The sequence below is a fragment of the Lingula anatina genome, chromosome 3, assembly GCF_051362555.1.
Source record: "Lingula anatina isolate TDL-2025a chromosome 3, LinAna3.0, whole genome shotgun sequence".
Lineage (NCBI taxonomy): Eukaryota > Metazoa > Brachiopoda > Lingulata > Lingulida > Lingulidae > Lingula > Lingula anatina.
Genome location: NC_141769.1, coordinates 5,195,735 through 5,208,269, shown reverse-complemented (window position 1 = coordinate 5,208,269; position 12,535 = coordinate 5,195,735). Strand labels below are relative to the sequence as shown.

Genomic DNA, 12,535 nt, shown 5'->3' with positions numbered 1-12,535 from the left:
ATGACATTTTGCCTACTTTATTTTACCGAAACACTTAACGCTATACACGTATTTTTAAATACATTCATCTATTTTTGTAGCGATGTACGTACAGACTATGTAGTGTACATGTAGCGTATAGTTACATGTACGATGTAGACCAGTTAGATGTTTATGTCCACAATTGTCCCTTTCAGTACAGGTACATCCATAAAGGAATTTGAATCGTGACACATGGTAAGAGAGATGTTTTTGAACTAGTGAATGACGTTATCGGCTGGTTATGAGTAAAATATTTTCAAAGTAAAGAAACTGAGAAATGCGTGTACATTTACACCAGTCATGCTGGTACATGTAGACCCATTAAATTTCATAGACACCATCGGTCCACGGAGATCTAACACTGCAGGGACTCTTGCTGAGTGCAATCAATTTCGGTCATAAAGAAAACGGTATCTAACGATGGTGACATGTTTCCTGAAGCACGAACGTCTATGGTTATTCAGTAAAACTTCACCCTTCATAAATATTACGATAATAGCAGCTATACATTTTCTCAAAAGGTAATCATATTAGTTCATTAAGATTTAAGTACGCAGGATATGAATAATAATTGCGTTTCTGAACCCTTGGCAAGAATATAGATCAGTGTAACAAGGCTATATTTTCTTGATGGCTTCTATTGTTGAGTTCAAGCCAAACTCTCTTAATTATTCAGGAGTCTTGGAGAAAAGGGGTTTATTAAACCGTTTCCAACAACTCTGGCAAATGCTTATAATATTTGGGAGGCAAAATTTGCGGAATCTGTTACTGGTTACATTCACAATTGTAAGCGTAACGCCCTGAAGGCTGTTAGCTACAGTGAAGATCAGCCACAATATTTCGGAATCCGTCAACTCCGCAAGAAATCCGAAGATCCAAGTAAACCCCATGAGGAGGCTTAATTTGAGGCTGACAACAAATAGCATGGCATGCCCAGTTGATTTTGCCCGAGTTTTTCTTGTTTTAGATGCCGACTGCAAGATAAAAATAACCGAAGCGAAGAATACCAAATTTAGAAACAATACCAAAGCAACAGGTAATGCTGTGAAAAATAATATAGCGTTTGTACCGGACAGTATACAGAACTTTCGAGTTCCGTACCCAATTTCAAATGGTGAGCACTCACAAAACTCCAAAACAATGCATGTGCCAACGATGAGGACGGCAGAACCAAAAGCAACCACGACGTGACGCTTGATAGAGGTACTTTCGAACTGGACATGCGCGCTACCAGAAGGTTTCTTGAAAATATGAAAAATGCTGAAAGCTGCGACGCACGTCCAAGTGAATGAAGAAATCAAAAAGAAATGATACAAAATGGCAATGGTTTGACAGAGTGGCGACAACTCAAAGAGCTCGGATTCGGCGCCTATCAAGAATAGAAACTGTGCTATGAAAAGACAAGCGACCAAACACATTGTATTCTTATCGGCCACATTCCGAAGTTTTGGAGAAATTGCATAACAAACCAATAAGAAAAATAGACTCAACACAGAGAAAAGAGTCAAAATAAAAGTAACGAGTCCTTGGGTATCCGACTTTGCATGTTTTGCATTGTTTTGCTTACTTTTCAGTCTAAAATACACATCTTTGCAAATTAGTATGGCATTTGTCTTTTTGTCAACTATGAAATGCCTTTGGAATATTTTCCCCGATTTATGTTTGATTGTGATATGCGTATCGTTATCGGTACTGTTGATAAAATTAACTACCGAAATATTCAACCTAATCATTGGACAAGGCAAAGCATCTCCCCTACGGATATCTCCTGAACCTTTATAAACAGCGACATGGACAGAATCGCCGAGTGCCATTAGCGGCAGTCTCTGAATCGTTGCGTTCCAAACTTCATCCAGCAATTGGGTAATGGTGTCGTAATCTTCCGGGTCACCCAGATACCTTAGGCTCAAGCGGACAGTTTTGATGCACATTTTTGGTTCATCTTCTCCATCTTTTATGCACTGAGCCTTGACAAATTGATATTTCCCTGGATGTGTATCTTTGGCATTCTCCATGTTGTCGTTCAGTACAGCGGGTAGTTTATTATGTAGCACATTTTCCGACTTGTTAGAACAGTCTCCATAGATCTGCAGCGTCAGGACTTTCCAAATTGTTATAGCTGTGAAGTCGTGAAATACTTGGTGGCAAGTGTTCATAGCTGCATTACTGCCATTGGAGCACTTCATGTCATCGCATTGGGTCTGAAATGTCTGTTCATACGAGGATATATGGTTTTAGTTTTTAATGCACGTAAAACATAATGCAAGATCATTTTTATTGTATTTTTCAACCGAATGAATAATGTATGCAAGGACAGATCTTCTGCATGTGACTTCAACGATTTAACAAAAGTCATTTCAGTGCATAATTAGATAATATTTGGAACCTACGCAAACTTAAATTTTGCCTTTTGTAATGGTCCATTCTCGATAAATTCAGCCTCAAAGTCTCTGAAACTCACCTCTCTATTATCAGCATGTCTGAAGATACTGGAGACAGCGCAGACATCCTGAGAACAGAGACGCAAATTACCAGTGCCTTATGAACTCAGGATGTCACCTTATGCGCCGTATTCCTCCTACCTTGTTATTTTTATCGTACACATCCTTGCAGGATGTATTGTTGTATTTCCCCATTGCCACCAATCCCATGAGTTCACCCATAGTCACAGTCAAAGAGGCCGAAAATTCCAAGTTGCCCTTCGTGCTCTCATTGGTTTCGTGGATGTCTGAAAATAGGGGATTTTTCGATTGCTTGTGATATAACAGTTTGATTGACATAAAAACATTTTTCGGGTCAATACATTTGATGATATAGAGATTGCCTCTTAAGTAAGACAAAAATTAGCAGTAGAAAATACGCCCAGGCTCGAGTAATCTACCCATTTAATTCAAACGAAGAAAAAACCCAATAAACAGGGAAGTCATCTTTATAGTCGACTTCTGGCATACAATGAAATGATGAGCTTAAAATTGTTTGTTTCAGTTTAATTTAAGACATTATCCCAATACTAACCTGGTGCGGAACAGCCGTAGAAAACGAATGTCATACTGATATTCTCTTCGCAAACCAGGCAGCGGGGATCAAGATACGTTCTCATTAACGCAGAAGGAAAATGTGTCGCGATTTCCACAGGACGGGACATTGCCATTTTACTGAACGTATCACCATCGTCGGACTCCAAAATACTGCACACTGATTCCAACTCCTGGTCAACACACGTGCTTGTGAAATCTTCCTTATCCCAACACTGCCTCAGCCACAGGGCGTTTTCTTCTCTGAAGCGAACAGAGCAAACTGACGAGTTCCAGACGTTTGCAAGAGTATCAAGAGACTGCCCCGAGAGAAAATCTGACGGCGACCCTTGGCAGTGGACGAAGGGGGACCATACTGATAGTTCTTGTATTGTCCGTCCATTGCAAAGGCCGCAATATATATTTGAGTATGTCAACCCCGTCGGTTTATGTGACACGGGTAAAATCGACCAAGGCGCATTGACAGCAGGTAACATCGTACAGTGTTCATGAAATTTGTGACTCTCGTTCATACAACGATTTATGTGCCACGCCTTCTTTTGATCCCAGCGCTCAATTCTCCCTGCCTTTTTTCTTCGAGTGGGGATGCAACGAGAAAGGTACGCGGTTTGTCTGATTACATCATCCCCTGATGGTGTTGGGACAGTTTCTAACCGGGGGTCCAAACCCTTTGTCACCAATGGCGTCACGTCCGTTTTCCAATCTGCTGTCACCCGCTCTGTCAATAACGAGCGATGGCTATCCAGTAGCATTTCAGTGTCATTTTGCCCTTCGAGGTCCTCACAGCAGTCGCGATATGGCGACAGTTGACATGTCCAGTCCAAACGACACACCAGTCTGACGTATGTTCTCGATGTAGCTTCGCATACCCACTCGTTAGCGGGAAGCGACGCATAGCTATAGTTGTTTGCAGAAATTTGAGGACTACATTGCGCCAAAAATGTCGTTATACATGCTATTGTAATTGCAAGATGCCTACGAGTGCGACAGCCCGACTCTGGAAACATACTTAAAAGTAGCATTGGCTTCTCTGTATTTTAAAGCACAAATAAAACGATAACGAAGTTTTTGGTGAATAGCCTATCTTTTAAGTCTTGTAGATGCAAAATCAATTGCTATAATACTGTGCATAGTTATCGAGATTTCTTTTATTCAGTTAGTGCACATATAAATGAACTGATTACCACTTAAAGGCAAATTTGCCTCCGATAATAATGCAAGTTGCGGGTCACACATGCCTTTGTCAGCTTTTGCATCGATTGATTGAATACAAAAAAGCTATCTTAGCGGGTTTCCAGCAAATAGGTTACTTTGCCTCTAGTTATCATTAAGCAGTTGAGGCATGTGCAATTTATAAGCATATGCGGATGGCATTTCCAACATTTTGGTTTTTGCCTCATTCTTTTACCGACAAGCAGTGTTTGTCGAATGAATGATCCGTTTCCAAAGCCTCTCAATGTGATAATTTCCAGCGCTTGAATTTATTTATGTGCATTTCCTCGAACATGCCATTTGAAATTGCCAGGTGTTAATTCTGAAATGCCGTTCTCATTGTTACTAAAACAAATTGGGTAATTAAGTTCAGTACTGCTGATAATTCTACGAAGTAATTACCACTGTATCTAAAGGCTGAGTCTCAAAATAAATGAAACAAAAGCATAGAAAATGTATTTCTATATGTTTTTACTTGACGAATCTGAAGGCGACAGATGCTTGAAAAAAACATTACACAGACCCTCGTTTGGCAGTTTAAAAATTCTGATTATCATAACATTTACTCAAATAATTCCACTCTTGAAACAATTAATTTCTTGGCAAGATCGTGTTTATATTTCTTTGTTTCTGTCTCTACACAGGCACACAACATACCATTAGATTCATTGACAAATCATCATTCCTGTAATTTCAAATATAAACATCCCACAAGGAGATGAAATTTGATAAACTGGGCCAATGGTTATCATGCTCCCATTCTTGTAAAAACTTCAAAGGAATCTATGCAAAATATTTGTGTCAATAAAAGACAAGATTTGTGATTGCTAGATTTCTGGTACATATGGTTCAAAAGCCATAAAATATAATAAGTGCAAAAGTTTAAAACACTAAAATACAAAAACATACAAACAGGCATGGGAATAGTCCATGGGAAAAGTGATCAATGACTTTTTAAATGATTCTATCAAATTTTTAAGAAAGTTTAATGAAAGAGAATCATTGAAGTACAGTGTTTGGAATGAAAAAATATGGCTTATATGGGCACCAGGGAAAAAACTATTGAAAATATGATCATTATTTGCAATAATGGATAATGTGCCAATATAATAAGCCACCTATAGCATCATTCTGTGGTCTCCACTAGCACTCCATATGTGAAGCACCTTTAAGTCACAAAAAGCCTTTGTACTACTTTAATTAACCTAAATTAATAGTTTTTTACTGATAAGCTAAGTTGCACAACACATCATTAGTTTAAAGTTCATGAATAATCATAAAAATTGTACAAAAATATTCAGTAATTAGAACACAGTTACTACAACTGAAATAAATATGTAAATTTTAAGAGCAGTAGCACCAAGATTTCCCTAATAGGAAAGTTGCAAAATAGCAATAAAATTGTGTTGAACAAGTGGCAAGGAGTCTTCAACACTTGATACCTAAAAAAAAAAAAACTCACTTTTTTACCACTTAACTGCTCTCCTGATAAAAAATTACAGGATATGCTCCTGTCAGCACAAACTAAGATCATTTGTAAAGGCATAGTGTGGATCACAAGCAGCAACTCGTCCCAAATGGCTGGCATAAATAGCTCACAAATCCTGAAACAGCATGCAACCTTTTGACAAATGGCAAGTTTGAATTCCACTGGTCCAATATATCAGGGCACAGAATGACAACTCATTCAATTATCACAGAAAGGATATTTTGGGCACGTACCCTTACATATCTGCACAAATAATATTTTACAGCATCCAAACAGACGTTACCAGTTAAAAATATCTGATTTCTTCAATATTCTGCTACAGTGCATGAGCTGGACATCTAGCCATCCACTACAGAGCCTGGTTGATATAAGCTGACAGTGAAGCTAACAAAATCCCTTACAGACTAACAAATGTTTCCAGATTAGGGCCTTGATGATGACATCAATTTCCTTCCTGCCTCATTTAGTCCATGCAAATATATCATATATACTTCAATGCTTAGTCACCATGTGAACACTGCTAATAAAACATTAATTGGAACAATGCTATTATCCACTTTTTCAAATTTACACAAAATTGGGTGATCCAACCTTATCTTAAATTACTTACATTTCAGAATTGGTCAAACAACTATGAAACACAGCTGTTAACAAATTTCCCCACATACAATTGTTTCATATGCTAATTTAGACATTATAGAAAATACCTGGATGGAGAAAGTATTGTTTACAATAAAGTTGAAAGCTTTCTTTTAAACACCTTATTTTGTTAATTTAAGTCTGTCTATTCGAAGATATTTTTGAAGCACTGCCATCTTGTCGTCTCTCTCCTCTGTTACCAATTCTTTCTGTTCGCCCTTGATAATGGGCACTGTAGTCATTTTCTCAACATCAAGACTTGCCCGCAGCTGTTTCCATGGTCAACTTTTCATTGTTACTCCTCTCAAAATTCAACCTTTGAACCACTATGTCTTTGTAATGCACACTTACTCAAGTGTCACTGTCATCCGCCAAACAGGACTTTTCTTTACCCTCATATGAGGAGTCACAGTTTGCGGAAGATGCTGACGGTGTGGGTATTTTTAAAGACAAATTGTCAGGAGAGGAAACCAACTGATTTTCCTCAGTTGGATGCCACTCCACGGTCCGTAGAGCATCATTCTTGGGCCGTCCCCTTCCCCTTGGTGATGAAGAGAAGTTCACCACCTACGACAACCAAAATAATAATAATAATAATATCTGACTTACATTTACACAGTACTGCACAGATTCATATGATATTATTCACAGTTTGACTTAAGAAATAATTCAGAAAACCTCTCACCTGATCTCCAGCTTTCACTTTCAACAAAGCACCATAATAATAAGTGGTCTTCAGCTTTCCTTTTCTCTTGGTGGCCACATCTGGGAAGAGCTGCCTCATGGCTCTGTTACACTGCATTCCCCAGTTGTTGATATCTTGGTCGTTAATGACCCAGGAGACATTCTCCAGGAGGACATCTCTCGATATACAGCTGTCTGGAAGGCCTGTCCACTGGACAAACTCTGCATAGATAAATATACTTTCATGTATGTATTAAATACTTAAATAAATACACACACATACACACACACACACGGCAGATGCTACATAACTCATTGCCTTTTACTCTGTAGATAAGTCATCCAGTGGTATTTTAAATAAGATCAATAAAGTTTTTAAAATCTTACTTGACATACAATTTAGTCTTTTTGACTGCCTCTTCTTTAGACCAACTAGTTTCTGAGAGGGAGATGCAATATTGCCAACTAAGCATAATTGCTAATCCAGCAACAGATATGTAAACTCTCTTCATATCATTAACTTCTAAGTAACTCAAATTACTGTTTGTTTCAGGCAAAACTAGTGGAGGTGACATTTTTTGATATAAACTGAAACTAAAAAGAACAAACCACTAGGTAAACTCACAACTCAACACAACTTATTTAATACGTGTCTGAGCTAATAAAACTAACACAAAATATATAAATTAAAGACATGCTTCAACAATCAAGAAACCCTGCCTTTGTCTGTATTAACTCTGAATAAACAAAATGTTTTATCTAGGATGAGGGGGAAAAGTGTGAAATGAAAAGAACCCTCTCAGATATAACTCTCATCAAGTAGCAGTGTGCTGCTGGCCCCATTTGTCTTACTCCAGGGGCATTTTTCCGCATGTGAACAATTTATTAGACTGTAATAACACTGCTCACAGGGAAATCTGCCAGTAACATCAGCTCAGTATTTTCAGACAGGCTGATGTTACAAAGTGCCACTTGTATGGGATTTAATATGGAAACCATTTTCAATGCTGAAAAATTATTTTTTAATTTAAAGTTTGAATTCAGTTTTAAGACTTATAACAAGACATCCCTGCTTCCAATGCCGACAATCATACAAAGTTTAAATAAGTTAATTATGTAATGAGTTTTTTTTTAATATTATTACAATAAAAATTCATACACACCTGGCAACATCTGAATCAGTTTCTCCACATCTTGCTGAAAGTCTCGCAACGGTAGATATGACTGGGAACTATCGCAGCCCTCAGTGCCTTCAACGCCATCTATCAGTTTGATGCCAAAGAAATAGGTCGTAGATCACAAGTTAAGGAGCTTGGGTTGACAAGATTGGTACCAAACAGATAACTAACTTCATGAAAATGTTTATCCCTCCATAAAAAAGACCCCTCTTATTCAAGAATTTACCATTAACTGTATAGCTCTTAATCCATCTTCCTTTAGAACATGTTCAACTATAAGTCACAAACATTTGGATGAAAAACAAACAAACAATCAAACAAACAAACAAAAAAATTAGCATCTGATGTACAGTACAAAGAAGATGAATTCTGAAAACTTGACTGCGTACTAGGCATCAATTTCCACTCATACCTAGTAAAGACAGATTTTAATACTGAGCTCTTGTGATTTGCCCTAGTGGATAAATACATTATTCTTCATATTTTGCAGTAAACTGAATCAATTCATCAATTATTAATCAAAATCCTCTCATAGAGTAAATCTTCCATCAGAGTTCAATTTTTTGGTATTAATAATATCAGTTCAATAACTATTACTAAAAAATTTTTTTTTTCCAATACAAAGGATATTTCTTGTACATTCCTTTCCTCTGGGCCAGTGTGTATGGATAGGCCTCCCTGACTGCCCTGTTACAAGCTGGCCCCCAGTCTATGGTGGTAGCATCTTGGAGTCTCATGCTTATCAGCTGCAGAAGGTGATCACGCAGTAGACTACCATAGGGTTCCCGTACAACAAGCTCTGTGAAAACACAGTGATTTATGAGTTAAAAGGCACAAAATATATTGGAAATGCCTTGTATTGGGTGGCTAAAAAAGTTGACAATTTCAAAGTTCAATCATGTCAACAGTTAGGAAGATATTGGAATGAAGTTTGGGATCTTTAAGGAAAATGATGTCTTTAATGAATGCTGAAAATTGTATGACTCTACCTCTCTTAGCTTTGGCACACCTAAAAAAATTAAATTTTCAGTCACAAAAGTGCTATGCTAACAAGTGCAGGTGTAGGTTGATCCCCCTGTGAAAGAATCCCACTTTTTACAGCAGCCCTATTTATCTATTTGGGTGGACTTTTAGGTCTGCCACTGCCTGCTTTTCTAGCAGTCAAGCCAGTATCTTTTATCTTTCTCACTAGCTGATAAAACAGATTGCAGAGTTGAGCTCTTTCCAGGAAATTATCTGACAATCCTGTTGCCTTTCCATTTTTTCCATAACACAGGCCTCAATTATCACCTTGTCACTATCATTAAAACGAATGCAGTATTGATCTCATACTTAACAATATCCAGCTGCCTTTCATCTACACAAAAATCATGTCTGAACACCTGCTGCAGCAGACATTTACACCTGGTATGACTGACACTTGATTGACAGGTGTCAAAACTGCCAGACACTGACACCTGTCAGAAGTCACATAGGCTGGCATGGCAATTTTTGACTTAAGATTAATTTTTTTTTTTTGTGCGCCAAAGGAATTAAGTTAGAGTCTTGAATTTATGAGCTTATGTTAAAATCATCATTTTCTTAAAATATCCCAAATTTCATTTCAATGTCTTCATAACTGTTGAAGGTATTGAACTATAAAATAAGTAATTTTTTTTTAGGCACACAATATATAGCAAATTTTTATCTTTGCCCATACGAGTGAAATTTACCAGTCTCCATCTTCTTATAAAGTGACCCAAGACTGACAAACTTAGAACTCAAAAATGGGTTTATAGACAGTACTTAAAAACTTGTGAATGGTTTTGGGTATGTAGTACCTGGGTGATTAGAAGAAAAGTGTTGCAATTTCCAATTCATGTTTTACTATTTGATGTGCTAATTAGGCTCAAACGCTCACTTTGTGTCATTAATCACAATTTGATCAGCATAATTTTGCATCACGAAAGAACCTAGAATACATGTGTTTACAAGTCAATCTTTGTAATCAGCTGGTTTCTAACAATCCATCCATTACATCCAGGCACAGGACAGATTCCCTACCTGGCAAAAGCTTCCTAATTTTAGCCACCTTGGCTCCCTCTAGCATAGTATAGCTCTGTGGGTCTGGCACTCCATAGCCATGACTGTCAATACAGTGTTTGATAAATTCCTCTGATGTGGAATAGGCTGCATTGCAGCGGATACAGTGATTTGGAACATCATTAATTCCCCTGCCTAATACATCTGTAACACCACTGGAGTGTTTGACTTGCAAACCAGAAGGACTGTACGCCAGGTGGGGAGACAGCACCTGGGGCAACGGTGCCCCCGAATTGTCCAGGAAATTGTGCTTCTCTATGCAATGCTTTGCAAACTGGGAAAATGTTTTGAAGGTAAAGTCACATCTATTGCACTTCCTCATGGGATAATCTTCATCATCCAAGTTAGCATCAAGGTGATCAAGCCCACTATTGCCTCCTTCCGAGGAGGTATTTGATTCTTTTTTCAGCACCTTTTCCGGTATTTTTAATGAACACTCCTCATTATCACTGCTGGTGCCTGCTCTTTCAGCTCTTTTATGGGAAGGTGATTCCTCTGGATTTCCTTCATGGCCAGGCTTGAGCTTTTCACTGATTAAAGAATAAATATCATAATTATTTTGAGAACTGGTCTTATCACGATTATGTAAAAGACTGACTTCATCATCACCTTCATCAGACACATATCCCTTTTCTCTGTTTTTTCTTTCAAGACGTGTGTTGTGTTCCACACCACTACAATGTGCTTGAAATGCTATATTTTGGGTCGTTTTCCAGTCACAAAGACAACAAATATAAGTATTTTCTATTCCACTTCTTATAACTTGTGTGTACTTTCCAAATTCTGAAGTTGGCACGTCTGCATCTTTGCTGTCATTTCCTCCTCCCTTGTGATTTGACGGTGAGGATTTCACACTTATTTTCCATCCCTCACTTTTCTTACTGATCTTACACAGTAAAGCATTGTTTTCTGTGTCCCTTGGTGAAGGTATAAGAAGCTGATCATCTCCACTTTCATCCTCAGAATCTGTTATCTCCTGAAAACCAGACAATCTTTTCTGAACCCCTTCTCTCTTTTTTCTCCTTCCACCACTTTTTTCTGTTTTGGCACTTCTTATGCTAAAATGACCCTGTTCAAGGTCAACGTTAGACCTTGGATCACTTTTTCTGGGATCAGAGTCAAGGTCATGCGTCCCAAGGACAAGGTCACTATTGGGATGGCTGGTACTGACATGCACATCCAAGTCTTGGCGGGTATTGAAAGTCAAGTTACAAGACGGGCAAGTTGGGCCTGCTACAGAGCCAACAAAGTGAAGCTGCTTGACATGGCAGACAAAGCTCTCTTTTGACGTGAGTATAGATGGGAGGCTGGTGCACAATGTGCACTTGTAAAGAATTTCTGCAAACTTGAGACAATGATCTACCGACTCATGCAGTGCCCCATCCAGACTAGCCATGGCAACTGCTACTCACTGGCTTCCAACTGAAAAATTAAATAAATAAAATTATTGCCTCAACTTAATGCAAGCTAGTATGTATTTGATGAAGACATCCCTTTTAGCAAAAAGAAATGAATAAAATAAAATAAAACGAAAAAACAAACAGATTAAAACATCAGTTCCATTGCAGAAATCTTCGTGTATTGCAATGTACTGTTGTATATCTGATTATGTGACCACACATATAATCTGTGATTGTTTTCTTGGATGTGCATATAATGCAGGTCAAAGAGAAAACACACACGGTCTAAGTTGACCTTCAGCCTTCACATACTATTTCTCTCGGTCTCAAATTTTCCGTCTTTTCCCAAAACAATATCACTAAAGGAAAAACATATTTGACAGTGACAATCTATGACGTACAAATATATCTAAAACTGAAGAAAAAAGACTGAATCCGTGGCGCTGGTTTTTCGCAAAAATGAACCTACCAGACAAAGGATGAATGAAAATGCGACATCTGACGCCATTCCCAGACAGACGGCTGTCTCCAAATGACCCCTTAACCTACTTTTGATTTTTTAAATGTTTTCCCCAAAAACGCTAGCTCATATTAGCATTCTCGAAATAATCTGCATTTTGATTTTCACTGAAAATTGTACTTTCGAAATTATATGTTGATATACAGGTGAAAACGCTTTTATACTTGGCACTAAATTTGCGCACCTGCTCCGGAAGTAAACAAAACCAGCCGTTGGCGCGTGCATAGTCAACACTTTGGCGAACAATATTTTCCGTATTATACATTAAAGACTGC

At 38.0% G+C, this 12,535-nt stretch overlaps 2 protein-coding genes across 3 annotated transcripts; both read right to left on the bottom strand.

The window, feature by feature from the left end:
• Nucleotides 1-75: 75 nt before the first annotated feature.
• Nucleotides 76-4,549, bottom strand: LOC106180756 (uncharacterized). Its single transcript, XM_013564861.3, has 3 exons — nucleotides 3,037-4,549; nucleotides 2,604-2,749; nucleotides 76-2,231 (listed from the first exon to the last, which is right to left on the bottom strand). The coding sequence occupies exons 1-3, from the start codon at nucleotides 4,076-4,078 to the stop codon at nucleotides 690-692; spliced, it is 2,730 nt and encodes a 909-aa protein (XP_013420315.2). The 5' UTR covers nucleotides 4,079-4,549; the 3' UTR covers nucleotides 76-689.
• Nucleotides 4,550-4,722: 173 nt separating this feature from the next.
• Nucleotides 4,723-12,525, bottom strand: LOC106180755 (uncharacterized). 2 transcript variants are annotated; one of them, XM_013564859.2, is made up of 6 exons: nucleotides 12,445-12,525; nucleotides 10,302-11,762; nucleotides 8,889-9,057; nucleotides 8,244-8,371; nucleotides 7,082-7,302; nucleotides 4,723-6,963 (listed from the first exon to the last, which is right to left on the bottom strand). In XM_013564859.2, exons 2-6 carry the CDS (start codon nucleotides 11,734-11,736, stop codon nucleotides 6,748-6,750), a joined length of 2,169 nt encoding a protein of 722 aa, XP_013420313.2. In that variant the 5' UTR covers nucleotides 11,737-11,762; nucleotides 12,445-12,525; the 3' UTR covers nucleotides 4,723-6,747. The 2 variants fall into 2 exon arrangements, with proteins under 2 accessions (XP_013420313.2, XP_013420312.2); XM_013564858.2 differs by having other exon boundaries at nucleotides 12,210-12,485.
• Nucleotides 12,526-12,535: the final 10 nt, after the last annotated feature.